The 22,539-nt window shown below is 45.4% G+C and overlaps 1 protein-coding gene across 2 annotated transcripts in view; it reads left to right on the top strand.

The window, feature by feature from the left end:
• Positions 1–21,894, top strand: part of RUNX1 (RUNX family transcription factor 1) — a 228,970-nt gene extending 207,076 nt beyond the window's left edge. For both annotated transcript variants that reach the window (XM_033127971.1, XM_033127961.1), the window contains 2 exons: positions 15,398–15,559; positions 21,062–21,894. In XM_033127971.1, coding sequence (XP_032983862.1) covers positions 15,398–15,559; positions 21,062–21,537 — 638 coding nt within the window. In that variant the 3' untranslated portion in view covers positions 21,538–21,894. The remainder of the gene's footprint in view (positions 1–15,397; positions 15,560–21,061) is intronic.
• The last annotated feature ends 645 nt before the right edge of the window (positions 21,895–22,539 follow it).

Genomic DNA, 22,539 nt, shown 5'->3' with positions numbered 1-22,539 from the left:
GGGAGTGAGGACTAGAGATTTCCCTCTGTGCTTTGAGATCACCCAGACTTCACAACTGTCTGATAAGATCCCTTCCAGCATCCCCAAGCCCCAAGCCCCTGCCCCCTTTCCTCTCCATCTCCAGTCATGCTTCCGAGGAGGACAAGTTCTCCCGGAAGTTCCAGGCAGACAGGACCTCTCTCTCCCACACCTCCATGTCCCCACACCCAGACCTCCAAGGTCAGGGGTCGGTGGGAGGCGTTGAGGAGTCACTTTCCCTGCTCTCAGGACAGCAGGTCAGAACTGGTTCTTAGCAGGTTTTAATCCCAATTTCAAAATGTCCTGCCCTAAATGATTTCCATCCTCCCAAAGCACCACCTCTAGAAAAGGAAGCCCATTTCTCTGCCTCCCAGAGCCCAGCTGGGAGCCTGGGGGAGAGAGCCCAGGTGTTCCCACCCAGTTGACAGCATACCCACCCCTCTCTGGGTCTCCTCCTGTCACGTTTGCGACAAGGAGGAAAATCTCTGTGCTTCTTCAGCTTCTGACCCCATGCCCTTCTGCAGTCTTCTGTTAACTAACGTTAGTGAGTGCCCCCTTTCCTCAAGCAAACTCTCTTACATCACCCTCTTCCCTTCCCCTCTGCCTTGCTCCTCAGACAGCTTACCTGAGGCTTTCTTCCAATCTGGTTTAATGCATTTATTTAGAGATGTGGATGCCAAAGTACAAATAGGTTCTATAACATCCCTGTAACCGCCGCACCTCACTGCCATGCCCTGAGCACCGGTGTTCTGCCCCAGGTGTGTTCCTGTGCTGCCTCCTGCTTTAAAAGCATTCCTAGATTCTTCTTGGTTCCAGCGCTTTCCAAATCCATCCTTACAAGTTCACGCTTTATCTTTCTAGCCCCTCTACCTTCCTGCACATGGTAACAGCCTCTTTGCCGAACGGCCTCAGAGCCTCAGAGCCATGTTGACAGGGATTGGCCTCATTTCACTGCCACCACCTTGGTGACCTCACTCTGTGCCTAACACGGACGACGGAAGCCCAGTACCCCTTTCCCACATTCTCCTTTGCGCGGCCCCATCATAGCTGTCTGCTGGTGGACGAAGCCCCACGCCAGCCCACCTACACCGGCCACTCTGGTCTGTGTCTGAAAAAACAGAAGTGAGCCAGCGGAGGGAAGGCCACTTGTCACCCTCCTTGTCAATCTTCCCTTTCACTTTCTTCATCTCCTCTTCCCTGGGTTCCTCAGAAGCCTCTTTTGTTCCAATCAAGGGGAAAGTACTTCAGACGTGTTGTTGAGACTGGTTGTGTGTGTGTGTGTGTGTGTGTGTGTGTGTGTGTGTTTATTTTTCAAAGAAGACGGGAAGTTCCTGTTTATTGGAAAGGTGGTTCGTTTCCAAAGATATTACAGAGCCAAGCAAGCTATAGGATGATTTCTCGCTGCCTTTTTATCGGGGTAGTACACAATGCAAACAAATAAACCAATGAGAGAGAGAGAGAGAGACAGAGTCAGTGAACACAAAGGGAGAGGTTATAATAGACTTTTGTTGGTACTTGCATTTTCTTGTTGGAAAACAGAGCAAAGACCCTGAGGGGCTGAGGTGCGGACAGGAGCCTGATGTTATCGGCCCCTAGAAATCCTGCCTGGAGTCCAGTGGCAGGCAGGATCCAGAACTCGAAAAGACGAGGCAACTGGTCCTGCTCAGTACAAACGGTGCTTTTAGTCTTTCGTAAACAGCCTGTGCCCCAGGGCTCGAATCCTTCAAAAGTTTGCCTAGCTAATTGCGTTTCACTGCCGTCTGGCATGTGCTGCCTCAGTCTAATCTGGAGGTTCAGACAGCCAGGCCAAAGCTTGCGAGACGAGGGGAACGAGCCCATGAATTTAATCCACTTGAAAGACAGACTAATACAAGTGCCGTTCACTCATTATTTTAAGTGATGCGAGCAGAAAAGGGAATGGCACTTTCCAGAAAAGGATTTAAAATCAGCACGTTACAGCCACTTGGCAGTTTAAGGCCATTAGAAGACAAGGTGGAGCCAAGGTGACAAGGTAACCTTCCTGCCACCTGCCTGTTTCTGGAAGCCTGCCTCCTCCCCAGGACCACCCCCAAAACACAGAGGGGGGAAATGGTAACCTCCCTTCCTCCCTAATCTTGATGTAGGTTGTGAATTCTCAGTGACAGGTATCAACTTTTATTTGAGATTGGGGATTGTCTGGGCTTAGTTTCAGGGTACAACAGAGACATAAATGGAGTAAGGGCTTCCCAGTGGGCCCCATAATCCTAGAATCCTAGACCTGTGAGAAGGAAAAGGTGCCCATCCCCAGCGTCCATCGGGCACCGAGCTTGGTGATCTCTCTCTCTCTCTCTCTCTCTCTCTCTCTCTCTCTCTCTCGTTTGTTTTCTTTAGGTTTAGACCAGTCTTTTCATTTTGTCAGTCCAGGGTAACTAGATTAGGGGGAAATGGCTTCAATCACCCTATAGGAAAGGCAGCACGCTACAAAGAACCAGGTCGGTCCCTGCCCTGTCACTAACCTGCCCCAGGGAATGGAGGGAGTCACTTTTCTCTCCGACCTTCTGCGTTCTCCATCCTGGGCTGGCATGGAGTGTCTCTGAGGTGCTTGCCGCTCTATCATTCCCTGAGAGGTTGGAATGAAACCTTAGACATGTTGACAGTGATTTGCATCATTATCTAGTTACATGTGACTCATGCCCGGGAAGCTCAGGAGAGACAAGCACTAGCCTGCCCTTTCCCAGGTGGCAAAGCTGACGGTCAGCTCGGGAGGGATCTTGGTCGTTTACACCTGCGGCTCCCCCAGGGCCCGGCATGCCAGCTCCAAGTCTGGGTGCCAGGCCATGAGACTGTGAGAAAGCCGTCGTCCCAAACGCTGGCATGGGGACAGAATTCTCTGGGGCGTCTCATGACTGCCGATGCCACACAGGCAGACGAGTGGCCTCCAGCCGCCCCTGGATTCCCACAGGGTTCCAGCAGGTACCTACCATGTACCTTATCTCCTCACAACCCCCCAGTTTCACATCTGCTTTCTGCCCAGGGCACAGCGCTGCATTACATTTGTCTGAGTCTGGGGGCACCTCTGAAAGTCACGCCTTCTGGCTTGTCATCAGGGTCCAACGTGGTGACTGAAAGCTGCCGTGCGGTGGCACTTGCCTACCCTGGGCTGGGTTCCCATTGACACCCGGGGCTGGATAATTCTCTGCTGCAGGGGCCGCCCCCCTGGCCTCCACACGCTAGATGCCAGTAGCGCTCCCCCACCCCAGGTGTGACAACCAAAAATTCTCCAGACATTGCCCAATATTCCCTGGAAGAACAGTCACTGCTGTTTAGACCAATCTGGGAAATTCATAAGGATTTAGTCAGTCCACACAGCATCTTGACGCCTGCAACAAATGGGAGTCACTGGGGCATCTATATTTGGCAGTAAATCGATTCTGCCCCTTAGTTCCTTGAGGTCTTGCGGGTCTCTGTTCTCATAGGTCCATCCCTTTCGTTGAGCGAGAGTTTCGGATGACCTGCTATCTCAAGCTCTCCTTTTATTATTATTTTTTAATTCTTCCATTTTTAGTCCAAGTCACTAAAAACCTATTGCTTCTCTGAGAAAGCCTTCCTTGACCTTGTACATCAAAGCTGTTCTCTGGAGGGAGGTTTCCCACTGCTGGGCTCGGTATCATCTTTCTCAGGGTGACCTCATCTATTCAAGTATGAAGGTTGTATTTGAAATGCCATTACTTTCTCTAAGTCAATAAATGAAGCCGGGGGATCTTTAGATCATCAGAGGCCTGCTTCGTACCCAGTGTGTGTGTGTGTGTGTGTGTCATTTTTTACATCGAGATCTGTGTTGGAGTTTAAAAGAATTCCGGCAGATTTCCATTTGCCTGTCTGGATCAGCGTTTGGGGTACTATTCCTCTGCGAGTGTGGGCTGCCCCGAGATGAATCTGACTTTATTAGTTTGTGTCCTTTGTTCCGAGCACCAGGGATGAGCTTATAAAAGTGCACATGGTTCTTATCTTCAAAGGTCTCCTTTATGCTTTAAAACTCCACCTCGGCAACCTGGGTTGTTAATCTATTGCCATCCCAATTAGTTCCCATCAAGGTCAGTTCTTCGGGGTTTACAAAATGACTGCAGGCTTAAGTGAACAAATTCCTCCTGTGTGGATCTCTCGTGGAGGTGGGGGAGAAGGGGGTCACAGAGGAATTAGAGAAAAGGGGGAGCTGTCTGATACCACAGAAGAAACTGATAGCGGTTCCCCTGGCTCGCAAGCCAAAGAAATCCAATGATCCTAAAGAACTCAAAACTGGCATCGGGGCCTGGCCCTGGAGGAGAAGGGTTTGGGCCTCTTCTTCTTCCTCTGTTGCTACAATGTCGAATACTTGAGTAATTTAGTTATTTTTGAAAAATAAGGAGAAGTGTAAGGGAGCCATTTCTTGGGGGCTTTTTAACGTATGGGGAAGCGTTGAGTTTAAGAAGTATGATAAACACTAATCCTCCGAAAATATGTTTACAAAGAATAAGCCGGAGCTGGTGCGTCTGTAGGTTAATGTGTATTAGGGACACAGGGCAACGCCGAGCTCAGGGCGGCCTGTCCTGCTGTCTGTCTGAGGCCACCAACAGAACAGATAACAAATCTGTGAATTGCATGTCTTACGTCTCCCACTGGGCAGGTAAGGCCACTCATTGTGTGAAGAGGATATGCTTCCTGGATCTGTCCTTATTTCTGGCATAGTGGAGTGGGAGGAAAGAAAGGGTCAAAGGCCAACGAGAACGGCAGTGCCCTTCCACAGGGAGAAATTTGTCCTTGTATACAGAGACTTTCCTGTGGTTTTATGGGAGTGATTCAGGGTGTGGGAGGTGAAGGGACATCCAGGAATCCCAGGGCTCGCTGGGTGTCCATGCTTCTGTGAAAGGCAGGGTGCTCGAGGGAGGGAAGAAGGAGTGAGCCCTTGGGGGTTCTGGCCTCCCGGTTCCCACTGCTGGGGATTCCAGGAGCCTGGGCCTGACAGGTGGGAAAGGAAAACAAGAAGAGAGTGCAGGTAAGGGAAGAAAGTTGTGATGGGACGGCATGGACAGGGGCGATGCCTGGGAAAACAGGAGAATGCTGACACAGCCGCTGATGCAGCAAGCAGTTAGGAGGGGGCTGGGCCCTTCAGCTTGATGGAGTTATTCCACTTCCCTCGTCACAATGTTCTTCTCCAAGTTGGGAGCGTGGAATGGATGCTCCTAAAGAAAGAGCTGTCGCCCCTCCACGTGAGTCCCACCTCAGAAGGTAGGGACGATGCACCCTTGATTGGCAAGACGCAGCTTTTGGATTTCTGTGCCGTAGCTGGCACTTTGAGCCCAGCCACGTGGCCACAATGCAGCTGCCTTCCAGAGGGGCCGTGGTCCTTTCTCTGAAGGACGCTGGTGCTCAGCGGGAGGAAGGGCTCCCACGTCACGTCAGCAGTCTGTGCGCTAGTCTGCTGGAACACCCTATACCTGCATTGTGAAACCACGTTTTCCTGGTGAGGGGTTCGGGGACAGTGTGTACCCTGGAACTCTGGCTGGCTAAGGACGGTGTTGTTCCTGGTGGTTCCATGGGCCTGAGCCTCTCCCTCCTCCCTCACGTGGAGCGCTGTACAGCGTGGGTGACAGATCTCTGCCGGGACACAGGACCCTTTTCTGAAGGGACGCGGGAGGGAAGACTTGCCCCCTAGGTGCAGGGTACCGCACCGACAATGAGCAAACCAGGATCACCGCTCATCCTCCTAGGGACCCCTGTTCACATGTGGGGAAACTGAGTCGCGGAGGGGTTTAGTCACTTGCCTCAGCACGCAGTGAGTGAGGGGTGAGCGGGGTGGGGGGGGGCTCCGTCTGAATGTCTCAGCCTCCCAAACCGGCCTCTGCCTTTGCCACGCCCCTGCTCAGGCCCTTTCAGCTCCCTGAGGGACAGCTCTGGGACCGGGTTCCCAAATCCTGGAACGTTTGGGGCCCACCCAAACCAAAGCATAGTGAAGCATCGCCCACGTTCTCTTTCCGCATGTTCCAGATTGTACTGTGTTCATGGGAGTTCCTGGTCTTAAGGGGGCAGAGGTGCAGAAAGGAAGGATGCAGAAAATCTTTACGGGAGAGGTGTCTGCAGTGGATGTTTCCAATGTGCAGGGAAATAATTCCTCTGCGAGAGGACAAAGCAGAGAGCAGAGGGTGCCTTCCATTCCCCTGGAACCAGGTCCTCCACCTCCATCCCGTGTGAGCTGGAGGCCGCTTCCCTCTGCCTCGGGGAGACGGTGCCAGCAGAGAATGCAGGTGTTATCCAAACACCCGTCTTCTCTAGAAGCCAGTGACTTCTCCCCGAACTCTTCCTCAGAGATGACTGTGCCTGAGTCCAGAGCCTTTTTCCAGACACGTCTCAGACGGATCTGGCCGAGGGGAGCGGCCCCGTGGTGAGGGTTGAACTGTTTCCCCTGGGAACTGTCTGGCAAGTCTAATGAGGAATGGCACTTTGCATTTATAGAGCTCCTTTCATCTGTGGCTCTCAAAGCTGCTCCACAAACATTAATTAACTCTCACACCTGTGAGGCAGGTGAGTCTGGTTGCCCCCATTTTTAGAGATGAGGAAAGAGAGGTTGGAGAGGAAAAGGACTGTGGTGAGCCACCAGGGTGGGGGCGGGGGGTGGCTGTGATGTTAGGAACCAGTTTTCCTGACCGCAAAGCCACGAAGCCTCCCAGGCTGGTGTGGAATTTGGGTCCCAGAGGTAGCGAGTGGTGGAGACGTGGCCACACAGCTCCCTTCACGCCTCCCGCAGGCAGCCTGCCACCTCCCGTGGGCTGTGAGGACGGGATCCCTCAAAACCCTGAAGGCCTTTGAAACAGGAGCCCCAGGGAGGTCTCTGCCCCGGCTGGGTGCCGAGTGCTCCCCTGCCGTCATTGCCAGGACAATAACTGCCCCTTAGCTGTACATGACTAACCAAGATGTCTGCAGTGGAGACAAACGGTTGGCAAATACCAAAGCTCTTTCACAACCCCTCTTTCTCCAGGATCCAGAGCTGGTAGGAACTGACTCACACTCACTGTCTTGGGATTTCACTGATAGTGACAATGTGCTACTCCAGTGTCTGCTACCTGGCCGCTCCCCACCTGGGACTGCTAGCCCTGCTTGTGGTGCTGTGTTGCACTTTTACTGAACAGGCCAGAAGAAGCAGCGCTTCTGGAAAACAGTGGAACTTTCAGGGAAGTGCCTCTTCCATAGCAGAGAATTACCCAACGCCTGTGGCATGCAAGCTGATGGCACGCAATTCTGAAGGTGGCAGAAAAGCATCTGGGGGCACCCCTTCTGTTTGCAGGGGAGCCCAGATCTTTCCTCCCAGGGGTCCCTGACAAGGAGATGCAAGCCACAACTGGGGCTCACCCTGACACATCACCCTGGAAACTGACTCACATCTCTGAGTCCTGAGTCACATCCTGTTGTGTGTTCCGAGGCATCCAAGAAGGCATTTCACCAGCTACCCACGACTGAGGTGAACTTGGAGGACACCCTGGGAACTGCCCTGCCGACTTCCAAGCTGAAAGAAGGGGGAAAAAATCCTCTAGGGAAAAAACAAGGGCTGCCCTGACGGTTTATATGTTCACCAAGCACTTTTGGCTCTTTTAAAAATAGAGGCTAGGGCCCCTGGCATACATAATTGTCTGGTCTCTGTTTGTAAATGGCTCTGAAAGGTGACTGAAAGGTCTGTAAAGATACCAGCTGAATAGCCAAAGGAAGGGCCTTCTCACTATAACACCCGAGTCCAGGTGCCCCATCAACCTGCTACTGGCCCCAGGCTGAGGGAAGATGTCCCAGCTCAGGTGTTGATGTTAGGAACCCAGGTTTTGAGGGTGGGAGTTAAAAAGCCAGTAGAAGTAGATGGTCACAGTGGAGCCAGGTGTCTCTGGCCATCCTTTTCTGTGGCTTGCTGGGCGCTTGAGGACAAAGTAGAACATTTTTGGGTTTTCAAAGGCCAGCTCTTGGTTTCCTTGATTTTGTCACTTTCTTGTATTTGAGTTCATTGATTTCTACTCTAATGTTTATTTTTTCTTTTCTTCTCCTTCTTTAGGTTTATTTTGCTCTTTTTTACTCTAGTTCCTAAGCAGGAAAGTTAGATTACTGATTCTGGATCATTCTTCTTTTCAAATATATATATATATATATTTGAAAAGAAGAATGATCCAGAATATATATTTGAAAATATATATATATATTTGAAAATGCATATATATATAGAATGATCATATATATGCATTCCATGGTATAAGTTTTCCTCTAAGCACTACTTTTGCTGCATCCCACAAATTTTGATAAGTAGTGTTTTCATTTAGCTCAAAATATATTTAATTTTTTTTTTTTGAGGCTTCTTACTTGACCCATAGGTTATTTAGAAGTGTGTTGCTGAGGCACCAATTCTTTGGAGATTTTCCAGCTATCCTTCCTATTATTGATTTTATAGTTTAAATCCATGTGGCCTGAGAATATATTTCTCAGTACAATTTCTGTTCTTTTAAATTTGTTAAGGTGTATTTTGTGGCCCAGAATGTAGTCTGTCTTACTGAATGTTCCCTGAGAGCTTAAGAATGTGTGTTCTGCTGTTGTTGGATGGAATGTTCTATAAATGTTAATTAGATCAGGTTGGTTGGTAGTACTGTTCACGTCAACTATGCCCTAATTTTCTGCCTGCTTGATGTATCAGTTACTGAAAGGGGGGTGCTGAGTCTTCAACTCTAACAATGTATTTCTCTATTTTTCCTTGCAGTTCTATCAGTTTTTGCCTCATGTTTTTTGACACTCTGTTTTTAGGTACATAATTATTAAGGATTATTATGTCTTCTTAGAGAATTGACTCCTTTATTATCATGTTTCCTTTATCCCTGAAATTTTCCCTTCTTTCATATTTAGCATTATATAAAATTAATATAGCTACACTGGCTTTCTTTTGATTAGTGAAAAGAAATCAAAAGAAATCATGGTCTGTCATCTCCCATCCCTTTACTTTTAACCTGAGTTTTTAGATTTGAACTAGTTTCCCTGTAGACAACACATAGTTGAGTCTTGTTTTAATTTACTCTGACAATCTCTTTTAACTGGTGCATTTAAACCATTCATATTTAAGGTGATTATTGATATGTGGGATTAATATCTACCATGTTTGAAACTGTGTTATATTTGTTGTGCCTTTATTCCCCTCTCTTTTTTTGCATTCTCTGGTTTTAACAGAACTATATATGATTCCATTTTATCTCCCCTCTTAGCAAATCAATTATACTTTTTAAATGCTTTTAGTGGTTTCCTAGAGTTGCAAAATATATGTATGATGACTCCTAAGTCACATCAGATGATACTATATCATATCGTCCTTCCCGTTTCTGTCATTACTGTCATTCATGTCACTTATCCATATGTTATAATTACCCCATATAGTATCACTATTATCATCTTAAACAGTTATCTTTTGGATCAATTAAGTATAGGAACAATAAGACTGTATTTTACTTTCATTTATTCTTTCTCTGATGCTCTTTCTTTATCTAGAGCTGAGTTTCTGACCCACATTATTTTCTTTTTCCCTAAAGAACTTCTTTCATTTCTTTTGCAGGGCATGTCTGCTGGATAAATTATCTAAGTTTTTGTTTGTCAGAGAATGTCTGTATTTTTCCTGTACCTCTGAAGGCTAATTTTTCTCAACATAGAATTCTAGGTCGGTGGCTTAGGTTGTGTGTTTTTTTTTCTTTCAACACTTTAAATATTTACATCCTCTCCTTTTGCTTGCATGGTTTCTGAAGAGAAGTCCAAAATAATTCTTATCCTTATTACTCTCTAGATAATGGGCCCTACTTTTCCACCCTCTTCTGGCTTCTTTCAAGATTTTCGCCTTGTCTTTGAGTTTTCTGCAGTTTCAATATGATATGCCTAGATATAGATTATTTGGTAGTTAGTTTGCTTGATGTTCTGTTTGCTTTCTGGATCTGTGGTTTGGTGTCTGTCATTAATTTTGGAAAATTCTTGGCCAATAATACTTCAAATATTTCTTCCATTCTGTTTTCTCTTCCTTTTCCTTCTGGTATTTCCACTATGCATATGTTATGCCTTTTGATATTGTCCCAAAGTTCATAGATATTCTTTTTTTTTTTTCTATTTTCTCTTTACTTTTTGGTTTGGTAGGTTTCTATTGACATATTTTCAAGCTCACTGATTTTTTTCCTCAGCCATGTCCAGTCTATTAATGAGCCCATCAAAGGCATTTCTCATTTCGGTTACAATGTTTTTCATTTCTAGAATTCCTTTTTCAGTCTTCAGAGTTTCCATCTCTCTACTTACATGATCCATCTATTCTTGCACTCTGTCATCTTTGTCCAGTATAGCCCTTAATGTATTAAACACAGTTGAATTCCCTGTTTGGTAGCTGATTCTGGTTCTGGTGCTTGTTTTGTCTCTTCAGACTGTTTTTGTTTGCTTTTTGGCATGCCTTGTTATTTCTGATTGGAAACCTGGACATGATGTATCAGGTAATAGGAACTGAGGTGAACAGGCCTTTAGTGTGAGATTTTATGTCCATCTAGTGAGGAGTTGGGGTTTAATGTTTGCTGTAGCTGTAGGTGCCAGAGGCTTTAAATTCCTCTAATGTCCTTGTTTTTGTCTCCTTTGTTGTCTTCGGGCTCCCCTAAGAATTCTTCCTTAAATAGTTTGTGTCATGCAGCTCTAGTAGCTATAACCCACTGTTATTATACTGGATCCCATGAGAACCTTGAGGAGTTCATGAATGAAAAACCCACAAAAGCATCCCCAACATACCCCGCCCCCCCACACACACACGTGACCATAGCTCCCAAGAGTTTCTTACTCTCACACTAGACTATACTCAGCCTCCAAGAATTTGTCAAAATTACCACTGAAGTGTGCCTACCAGTTTGTGGCTCCAGTAGCTTCTGTTCCCAGTAAGCAGATCTCAATGTGATTTTCTGTATTCACCTACCTATCAAGATTTCAGGGTGGCAGTTTTGCCCTATGACCTCAATTCTCTAATAGATCCAAGAAAAGTGGTGGATTATCACTTTATTTAGCTTTTTTCTTGTTGGGAGTGATGACTCCCAAGAGCTTTACATTTCAGAGCTGAAATGGGAAACAGCAGGACATTTAATACGAATTATTTGATAGGGTCATTTTTAACTCTGGAGAGTTTTTGGTACTGTTGCATCAAAAGTTAAAGCACTCTATTTTCTTATTGAGCGATATATGCTGTGGATACCTCTGAGCTCACCACTAGCCTGAACCCCACCTTCTCCCTAACTTCCCCCCCTTTATGACCTCATTTCAAGCAGATGGGAGTGGGGCTCAAGTTGTAGAGAGAGGGCTCTGTTTTTCCCATTATTTGATAATCAAAAAGCTGAAAATAATCACAAAATGGCCTCAGTAAAGTAGCTGCATCAAAACTTTATGTGCCCCGGAAAAACACAGGATGCCGAAAGGCTCAAATTTAAATTTTTTAATCCAGTAGATTTTTAACTGGAAATATGGTTGAGACTAAATGCTCGCCTTCTCCTCTATCCTCACCTCAAATCTCCAGTTTTCTTTTCTTGGCCCCTTACAGTTTAATCTCCTGAGTGCAGTTCCTTTTCAGGGCTGATGACTCCGGCAGTCAAGCACTTTGTCAGTGAACAGCACAGTATGACCTGCGCCTCATCCTGGAGCAGGGGTATGTGGCCTTATCAATAAATATCAGTTAAGTCCCTTGGCATGGATTACTTTGCCTTGTTAGTAATGTAATCCTAAAAACTAGATTTATTGAGCATTTAATACGGCCCAAAACTGTGATACGTGCTTTATACATAACTTATCACACTTATTCCTATTACCCTTTGAAGTAGGAAAATTAATACTTCATGACACAATTGAGAAATGAATCAGAGAAAATAAATGACTTTCCCAAGGTCATATAGCTAGTTTATGGTGAAGGCAGGACTCAAACTGAAATCTGTCTATGACTTAAATTGTTTTCCCTAGTCTGCTCCTCGCAGAGGCATAACATAAGCATATAATAAATTCCACTAGGATTCTTATCGCTGATGTAGGAACAGCTGTTTGCAAGTCCAGATTTAGCAGATAATCCATCAGTTTGCCTGGATATAGCTCATACGTCCCCCACTACAACTCCCTGAAGGCAAGAACTATAATGCATTCACTACTGAGTCCCCCAAACCGGGGCCCTAGTAAAGCAAAAATGTTTGTTGGCAACATGAATGAATGAGGAAATGAATAAGTGCATGAGCCTATGAATGAAGGAAGGAATGAATGAATGAATGAAGCAACTCTCAGCATGATGAATTAATGCAAGAAGAAGAAGCTTTTCCAAGCATCATACAGTCCCAGGATCATCACTAATATCAGACTATAAACTCCAGTGGAGCAGGGACCATATTGGTCTTACTCATCAGGTAGTTACCAGCTAAATTAGCACATACCCAGCATGTAGTAAATTTTCAATAAATTTTTCTTCTTTTTGATGGATGGACTTGTCAGAGGCAATCTCTTCAAGAACAAGTAGCCCTGCTCTCTGGAGAATGACTTACAGTGGTTCTCTTCCTCAGCTTGTGGCTTCTTTTCTGGATAACCCCATCTTATCCCTGCCTACTTCCTCTAACCAGAATATGCATAGTTATTATTACAAGTGCCATTCTTCACCCCACACCTCCACCTGATTCTTCCCTAACTCTGTTTAACATACAAGTTAGGCAGAGAAATACTGCATAGGAACTACGTGAATTAGAATCCTGGTCTGTGACTATTGGGAGGGACTTAGAGATCATCTCCTTTCAGAGATGAGAATGGGAAAGTGAAGCAAGTAATCCAGGGTCACCACACTGACACTTTTCCCGACTCTCAGTCCAGAGCTCGGGGTGGCCCCCAGCATGGCCACGTCTATACTTCACTTCAAACATTCACGTTACCCTCATCAGAGAAAGAATGGTAACTGAACAGTAAATTCATAATACACCATATTACTGGCCCTTAGTTTTTTGTTTTATTTTTTGTTTTTGTTTTTTTTTATGAATAATACATGTAGAAGAAGAAAACATCCAAAAAGCCAACATGAGAAGCTCGCCATCACCACCTTCTGGCTCGCCCTTGGCAATGAACCCAAGTGCAGTTCTGTGGTCACATGAATGAAAACTGATCACAGAGGGGGCGGGGGGTGGGGAGGGGTGCTTTGGGTTCTCAATGCTATCCCCCGTCTAATACTGGAAAGCTAAGTTGTGGTGTGAAGTAAGAAGATGTTAAATCTAAAACCCTGTGTTAAAAAAAAATCACAGAACTTGGACTTCAATCATAAAGATCATTTTACCAAAGCATATTTTTAAAAGGCCGTGAAACATTATGCAACGTTTGCATGGCTTAATTATGAGTTTAGAAAAGCCTAACACAACTTTTTCACTATAGTAAAACATGACAGAGCATGAATTATGGCATAATACTTTATGCTTACTGTGGTTTTAGACATGGGGTTAGGGGTGCTGGGCTGTCTACACAACAAGGCATGAATTACTGTACCGCAATTCACAGCCCGGAGGGCTTTATGACAATTATAAAACCTCTTTTGTTTGCTTTTTAAATGATCAAACTATCTGACTACTATATATTCATTTAGCAAACGTGTGTATCTAGGACACATGCATGTCTTTATAGAAAACTATCTGCATATACATTTTTTTTTTCATTTGGAGCAAAATACTTGTAGTAATATGGGAATCTCGAACAATCTGCTATTACTGTTTGCTTTTGATTATTGGAAACTGTTAGCTGTAAGATTATGCAAAATCGTTGACCATAGTTCAACATGTATCTTCCAATGAGTTTAAAATGGACCAGCTCTCTTATTCCCTGCCATCTCCTCAAATTCTCTAAAACTCAGAATCAAATGAAGACCTTACTTTAATATTCAGTTTCAAAGATTCTAAGTTAAAATATTTGCCCAGGTTTTTTCAAACTTAAAAACTCAGTTATTTTAAAGAACAGAAGTTGATCGGTATGAGGGAAAGGGGTAGGGGGCTGTCAGCAGATTGACAAGGAAAACTTGGGTTTCTAAGGGCCTGATTTCACTCTTCGCCATGACAACTTCCAAGAGGCAAAACTGGAATTTCAAAAAGGCAAACGTTAGCTGCTAGAAATGGCATGCCCCTGGTGGAGAAGATCGGAATACTTTATCACCAGTAGGAAGATTTTTATGGCATGACACATCTAAAATTTACACCCAGTATTTTCCTAAGGAACTCTGTTCTACCTACATTTACTCGCAGCATCATGAAGCCCCGGTTGTGAAGACCCTTGGGAGTTAGTATCGTTTGCTGTCACCTTTGCCCACCAAGAAGGTGGGACACAAAGGCAAAATTAATGTTTAACCTTAAAGAAATGTAAAGCTATCTTGCAGTGGAACAGTGTTCAATTTAAATTTCCTTATATCTTTTGCCTAAGAATAGAGAGGGCGTTTTTGTTGTTATTTGTTTGTTTGTTTTTGTATCCTTTTCATCTGCAAACAGCGTGATGCTTTTGAAAACTGACTCCTATGAATGCTGGTGTCAAATTTACAAAATCCTTTTTTACCTAAATCTTCTGAAGTCAGACTTCTGTCTTTTCTCTATCCCAGGCCTCCTTTAATGGCAATCTATAAAATACTTGCTCAGCATTCAGCCCTTGAAAAGTTGCAAACCTGATGTCTTGAAAAGATGCAGGACATCTCTGTCAGTCTGGGGTGACAGAGCCAAGCTCTCGACGGCTGGGTTTGGGAAGCAGTCATCAGGCCTCATTTCCAGTTCCTCAGCCAAACCTTCTTTTCTGGTATCCTTGTGGGAGAATTTTCATCTAAATAGAAAACATTTATAAGCCCATGAAATATTTCTGCCAAAAATACAAAAAAAAAAAAAAAAAAAAAAAAAACCAAACCCAAAACTCTCTGTTCTTTTTTTCTTACTGAGTGCAGATAGACAGGTGATCCCCTGAGTGTATAAAATGTTTCTGATAGTGTTAATTATAACTATTGGTAAAGCTGAAACTGGGCAGTCAATATGTGCAGCAGTTTGAATATTAACACTTCTACCTGGAAAGTATAATCAACTCTTCTCATCATTATTCACATGATTAAGTAAAACCTTTGGAAGGAAGGAAGATTTTCAGAGGAAAATCTTCAAGAATCAAACAACCTGTATTTCAGTGTCTTTTGGGGGAAAATTATTGAACAAAAGCAAATACCTGGACTAAAGTAGGCTTATTGGACACTGGTAAATCAGCCACAGACATGTATGACATATTGAAACAAAGGTGACTGGTTTCTTATGGAGTCTTTCAAAACAACGTTAACCCTCCCCCCCACCCACATCTAACTGACCTCCCTGGTTGTCTGCAGATACAAGGCAGATCCAGCCATCCCCACCGTGGTCCTACGATCAGTCCTACCAGTACCTGGGATCAATTGCGTCTCCTTCCGTACACCCAGCAACACCCATCTCGCCTGGACGGGCCAGCGGCATGACAACCCTCTCTGCAGAGCTCTCCAGTCGACTCTCAAGTAAGCTGCTTGGAAACACCCTCTGAAACCGAGCTAGACTGGAAGGTTCGACAGACTAGAGGACATGCGTGAAGGGGCTGGCAGTCATTTTTAATCGGATAAAATATGGTTTAAAGATATGGTTGTCTATCTCTAAGCCTCACCCACGCACTGATTTTCCTTGACCGCCAGTGGCAGAGGTCATGGGTATAGAGGCAACAGTGGCTTGGAAAAGTGGACTCCCTGGGCATTTTGGGGGTTGCTCACATTTGATAAGCAAAGGTGGCAGATGAATGATTAATAATCTAGAAAAGACCAAAGAATTCAGCTTCTAGAACTCATCTGGTGGTGGTGGGCTTTCACATGTCACGCGAACTGGGGTACCTATAGAATGGGAAGCAAATACACCCCAAAGGAGAAGTTTCCAACTAAGAGCCGCTCATACCAGGTTAGAGGGACAGCGTGGAAAGTTCAGGTGTCGTGGTTAGCATAATTGTCGTTAATACGAGCTCATTAAATATTAGTCATTTAACCGGTGAGGCCTCTGCTTGGCTCTCACCTTTGCTTGTGGGCAGGGAAATCGGCGTCACAGAGAAAAGTTCCTTTCTTGAAAGCAGAGGAAGAAACTCCCCATTTGGGGCTTTGAAATTGCAAACTGAAAATAGTTCAGAGTGTCAGCATTGAGAAGCCTGCAGACTTTTGTTTTTCTGCTCTCGGGATCAGATTATAGCAGATTAGGGGGCAGGCAAGGGGGCAAAGGCAACATTTTAAATGTTGTGTTGTCCGGACAATTGTGATTACTTGAGATTTCACCAAATGCTTTAGCTTCTTCTCACAGCTTCTCAACAGTAGCACATTGACATTTGGGGCCAGATCATTCTTTGTTGTGGGTAGGGGGACTGTCCTGTGTATTGTAGGATATTTAGCAGCATGCCCGGGCACTAGATGCCAGTAGCACCCCCCCCCCCCCATCACGACAACCAAAAAATATCTCCAGACATTGCCAAATGTCTGCAGACAAGGCCCAAAACTGACCCCCAGTTGAGAACCGCTGTCTTCAAGTGTTCTTGGGCACAGCAGTGAAATAAGAAAGCCAATTTAGTTGCTAGTTTTCATGTTATTTTCAGCCATTGATGCCAACATTTTCAAGGCACCTGCTGGGCTACGGACTTCAGGAAGTAGCATAGGAAGTATGTATGATGTCTGTTCAGCCTGTTTTATAAGTTCTGTTCCCTCAAGACCAGTTCAATTCCAAAGGCACTTGTCAACTTTTACCGATTCTTCTCAGTGGCACTGCTCTTCCCAACTGGCTGTGGCCTACGTCTGAGACAATTACTGTTTTCCTTGGAAATGTCCCTGTTGTGCGTCTGTCCTTAGAGTTCATTACATAAGTTTTGACTTGATCAGCACCCAAGACCAGTACCTTATGGTCCAAGAACCCTAGAAGCTACCTGCTCTAACTGGCCTCCTCAAATGGAAGCGTGACTTGTTTTTTTAAAGGAAGGAGTGAAGGGTGCACCCCCAAATCCTGCATCACAGTTGCGCTTCTGAATAACCTTTTCTTCAGTTACCCAAGGAGCAAGGAAGGACGTTTTATGGCATGAGGCTGTGAAGTAGATACAAACCAGGCTCCGTTTTGGCACTCCAGAATGATCCTCTGCAGTCTTCGAGGGAGGACCAGAGGGAATTCCAGATGAGCTTTCACTGGGCAGAGAACAGCCTGGGAGGACACTCTTCGACTTAGCAGATCTCCCTCTGAGAAATCAAGCCTGAAGCACAGGCTTGAAAAGTGCAGTCATATGCTTGTGGGCAGGAGGGGGCTGAGGTACATAAAAGTGGCTGCCTGGCCGCCAGCTTTGAGAACCCCACACTGTCCTGTGCCTGCGTTTCCCTTTCACCCCAGGCCCCAGTTCCACGCTCTGCCTGTCTCCTAGGCCCCAGCCCCACCTGGGCTTCCTTCTGCAAGGGGGACTTGCACTCTGTCTGTCTCTCTTTCCTTCGCAGACAGACTCCACACCTTGTCTGAAAAGAGTTGTCATCTGGAGGTTTTCTTTTCTTTATTCCTTTAAAAAAAAAAAAATTAATGTTTAGCTGCCAACCTGGGCGACAGACAGCATGCATTATTCTGAGTCAGGCAAAAGATCCTTTTAAGGCTGCCATTATCTGCTCAGGCTGTTTAATCCTTTGGGGGCAGTGGGAGGGGCCCTGAGTGGTGTTGCTTTCATCCACGTCAAACTGCAAAATGAAGACCTGCGCCTTCACGGCATTTGTCCCCACCAGTGGGGAACCATTTCCAACTAAACTACCGGAACCACCCAGATGTCCTGCTCTTTAAGAGTTCCTTGTGTATATCAGGGGTCCGCACCTCTGCCCACACTGGTATTGAATAAGGGGCACCAGGCCAGCCAAAAGGACAAACGAGCCGGGTGGGTGAATTGTGCGTAACTGAGGCTTGGTACGGGGCATCAGACTGGACATAAAAAGGAAAACAAATATTTGAATAGCTCACTTGAATCTAAACATATCTAAAGGGCAGAAGTTGTTTTATTCTATCAAATTGTGTAAAAAGGGTAATTTGGCCAAACGAACGGTCTTTTGTGGTATGACGTCGGTACTGTGTAGACAGAAAAAGAATCGGCATTTAAGAGCTTGCAGATATTCTGCCCAAAGTGAAACAACTATTTTCCCCTGACATCTAAGACCATAACATCATTCCATTACTTATGTCCGTGACAAACCATGGACTCACTCAAGATTCCAGTAACTTGGTACCATCACCAGTTTACCACGTACTAGTTGGAACAGACCGACAGAGCATGTCCAGACATCGCTGTGAAACAGGGTGACCTTTCATTCATTTTCCAGTGGATTCACCTTTTTGTCTCAGGGCAAATGAAGCAAGAGGAATACTGGGAGGAGTCATTTATTTGTGTCCAGAGTATTGCATCAGATGAAAACAAATTGATTATATTTGCCTAATGCTTTTCCTCCTACCTCGGCTTCTCCCTAGACTACATAAATCTTACTGGAAAAATGGAGTAAAGCTTCCTGTTAACTCTCAAACATGTCACAGCTCTCCGTGTGAGCAAAAACAAGTGACACAGGGCTTGCTCATAGATGGCCTCAGTGAGCGGGCAGGGACAAACCCTGTGGAATGAGGTGCGGCCTGGCTTCAGGACAAACCAGAGAGTGGCCGTGGAAGGGCAAGCCTAGAAGCACTGTCAGTTTACAACTTTTTCCCTGCCCACATGTCTGACTCGCTCAGAAAAGATTAACAGGAGTGTTTGTTTGAAAGTCAGACTCCTGGTTTCCTCATTAGTGGAGAAATTTGCTGCAGACTTCAGTTGTTTCTATAAACTTTAATTACCTCTCTGATGAGGAGTACATCCCCTCATCACATTCACCCCAAATTTACAAAGGAGGTCATTTTTAAAAAATGTGTTAGAGCAATAAAAAACCACTAGAGGGTGGGAGGGAGGGAGGGAGAGAGAGAGGGTGAGGGGAGGGAGGGAGAAGAAGGGAGAGAAGGGGTGAGGGGAAGAGGGAGGGAGGGAGGTTGGCTGAGGGGAGGAGAGGGAGAAGGAGGGTAAGGGAGGGGAGGGGAGGGAAAGAGAGATAGAAAGAGAGAACACACTAGCTCTCCCTGCCGGAATAATAGGCTTGAAATATGAGGAAGTTGATCAAGGGTCGATGCCTTCCAAAAACAGATTAATCCACCCTGGTAGCTTTCCTTTCAGAGCAAGCTTTGGCTCACTCAAGTTTCAATATGGGCCTGAAGACAAGAGGTTACAGGCCACATGCCATTCTGAGCCTGGAGTTATGTTGTATGTTGACCTGAGAACTTACAAATTTTAAAACATTAATTCTTGCCTCCGTTCTGTTTTGTTACTGTCTTTTGGGTTTGCTGATGAAAAGAGTATAGTCCTGGCCTGGTCGTTTAATGAATAATTCTGAGAAATAGAAATTATCCCAGGACACCATCTTGCATCTACAGTGTTGGTTCTCAAAGAGGGGTGGGTGGTGGAGACAGAGGTTGCCCCCCTCACCCCTACCTCCAGGACATCTGACAGTATCTGGAGACATTGTTGGTTGTCACCGTTCAGGGAGTGGGGACACTACTGGCATCTGGTGAGCAAAGGCCAAGAAAGCTGAGAAACCTCCTACAATGCACAGAATGCCCTCCATACCCCAACAAATAACTGTCAGCACAAAAGTGGTCAACATGCCTCTTTTGAGAAACACTTATCTACAGGACACTGGGAATCTTCCTGGCATCGAAACCCCCTAGTAGTTCCCCAGGGCAGCCTGTGGTTAAGAAAAATACAAAGGGATGCTATAAAGGCCAGCCAAAGCCACTCTGTGGAACTATACATGCATAATCCTCCCTACCAAAACGAGTTTTATAGACAAAGCTTTGCCATTCCTGGTGAAATTTCAACATGTGCGAAAGTGGAGTAGATCAAGGTTCTGCAGCCATTCATGTTAACAAACTAGTGAAGCACGTAGTGCAGAATCCAGGTGAACTCGAGGCTGGATTCTTTCTACAAATGTGGAACTAGTCTGAGGTAGATGAGGGGTAGAAAGAGTGGTACTGATAGTCACCAACGTTCACTCAGTCACTACTGTGGTAGGCAGAGACTGACTCACAGAAAGGTGCCAATTTTTAACTGTTTGAGGCCTACAGATATGGCAATTTCCTATGGTGCAACCTAAATATTACGTATAATGTATTATAATGTTATTATATATTAATATTGTTATGATACAACATCATACCATGCATATATTCTATTACTTTATTAATACATCCATCCCTTTTGTAACTATTAGATAGTGTTATATTGTGTCATAGATTATATATTGTTATAATTATATTAATATCACAGATTAAATTTATATTAATATTGGTGTAGGAATATATTGATTATACAGAGGGTTGGTAAACTTTTTCTGTAAAGAGCCAGATACTGAATCTTTTAGGCTTTCTGGGACCTGTGGTCTGTGTCATGACCATTCAGTTCTGCAGAGGTGGCTCAAAAGCAGCCATACACGACACGTAAAATAATGAGTAAGGCTGATTCCACTAAAATTTTGTATGTGGTCACTGAAATTCGAATTTCATACACTTTTCATGTCAGGAAATCTTCTTCTTCTTTTGCTTTTTTTCAACCATTTAAAAAAATAAAACTCATTCTTAGCTTGTGGGCCATACAACAATTGGCACAGGTAGATTTCGCCCATGGGCTGTATAGTTTGCCAACCCTGGAATTATATCAATATTACGTCTATATTATATATATTCTATATTATGTCTATACATACTGTGTATTACATTTATATTCCTATACTATACTATACACCACAGTATACTACACGATACCATATGTCGTCTTATATTCCTATGTATTACCGTACCCGCTCCCTGGGCAGCAGCATTCTGGGTAATCCTCCTGGGGGCGGGCCAACGGCGGCGGGGGCGTGGCCTCCCTAACTCCGATCTCACGCTGTTTCCCCCCCCTGCAGCTGCACCTGACCTGACGGCCTTCGGCGACCCGCGCCAGTTCCCCGCGCTCCCCTCCATCTCAGACCCTCGCATGCACTACCCCGGGGCCTTCACCTACTCCCCGACGCCCGTCACGTCAGGTATTGGCATCGGCATGTCGGCCATGAGCTCGGCCACGCGCTACCACACGTACCTACCGCCGCCCTACCCCGGCTCGTCGCAGGCGCAGGGCGGCCCGTTCCAGGCCAGCTCGCCCTCCTACCACCTGTACTACGGGGCCTCCGCCGGCTCCTACCAGTTCTCCATGGTGGGCGGCGAGCGCTCGCCCCCGCGCATCCTGCCGCCCTGCACCAATGCGTCCACCGGCTCCGCGCTGCTCAACCCCAGCCTCCCGAACCAGAGCGACGTGGTGGAGGCCGAGGGCAGCCACAGCAACTCGCCCACCAACATGGCGCCCGCCGCGCGCCTGGAGGAGGCCGTGTGGCGGCCCTACTGACGCGCCGCCGCGCGCCCGCCGTCGTCCCCGCAGGAGCCTCTGCAGGGGCCGGCCCTGGGCCCCGCAGCCATCCGTCTGGGCCCTGCCATGGCCACCGGCCTCGGGGGAGGGGAGCGCGTCCCTGTGATCGGTGATGTGACCTCGCTCCAGGCCGGGGCCCCCACGCCGCCTGCGCTTCCGAAGCCCATGCAGTTCGCAATTGCTGTCGGCCCATCTCAGATTTTTCAAACCTGACACAACTTGAGGGTGTCCGCTTCACCACCACGTGGACACGTTGTAAAGCAAACAGGAAGATTCCCAGAGGGAAACTGTGAATGCTTCTGATTTAGCAATGCTGTGAATAAAAGAAAGATTTTATACCCTTGACTTCACTTTTTAACCAAGTTGTTTATTCCAAAGAATGTGGAATTTTGGTTTGGGAGTGGGGGGAATACAACTCATTCTGTTTGTCATCCAATTCGTATTTTTAATTTTCTTTTCCAGCACCTTATAAATTGCAAAATGCATATTTGCATTTGGGGTGGTTTTTATTTTTATATATATATATATATATATATAAATTTGAGCTTGCTTTTTTCTTGCTATGACATTTGAAAGAAATATGATTCCTTCTTCTGTAAGTTTTATTTAACTTTTCTTTTGGACTTTTCTGTAGTTGTTTTTTTTTGAGAAACAGCTACAGCTTTGGGTCATTTTCAACTACTGTATTCCCACAAGGAATCCCTAGATATTTATGTATCATGATGTTTAGACACTTACTTATGTGTTGATACTTTTTTATTATTTAAATGTACTTATATTAAGAAGAAAAATATCAAGTACTACATTTTTTTGTTTTTGATAGTAGCCAAAGTTAAATATATCACATTGAAGAAGGCTGGGAAAAAAGGATGGGTAATGTGATCACTTGGTTATCTAAATATTGTTTACATTAAACTTCCTTTAATGTTAATCAAACGAGTTGGTAGCTAATGCAGCAATGTTTTTAATAGGCTTTTTTGA

This window comes from Rhinolophus ferrumequinum, chromosome 2 (genome assembly GCF_004115265.2).
Source record: "Rhinolophus ferrumequinum isolate MPI-CBG mRhiFer1 chromosome 2, mRhiFer1_v1.p, whole genome shotgun sequence".
Taxonomy (NCBI): domain Eukaryota; kingdom Metazoa; phylum Chordata; class Mammalia; order Chiroptera; family Rhinolophidae; genus Rhinolophus; species Rhinolophus ferrumequinum.
Note: the sequence above shows the minus strand (reverse complement) of the source record. Positions and strands in the feature narration are given on the sequence as shown.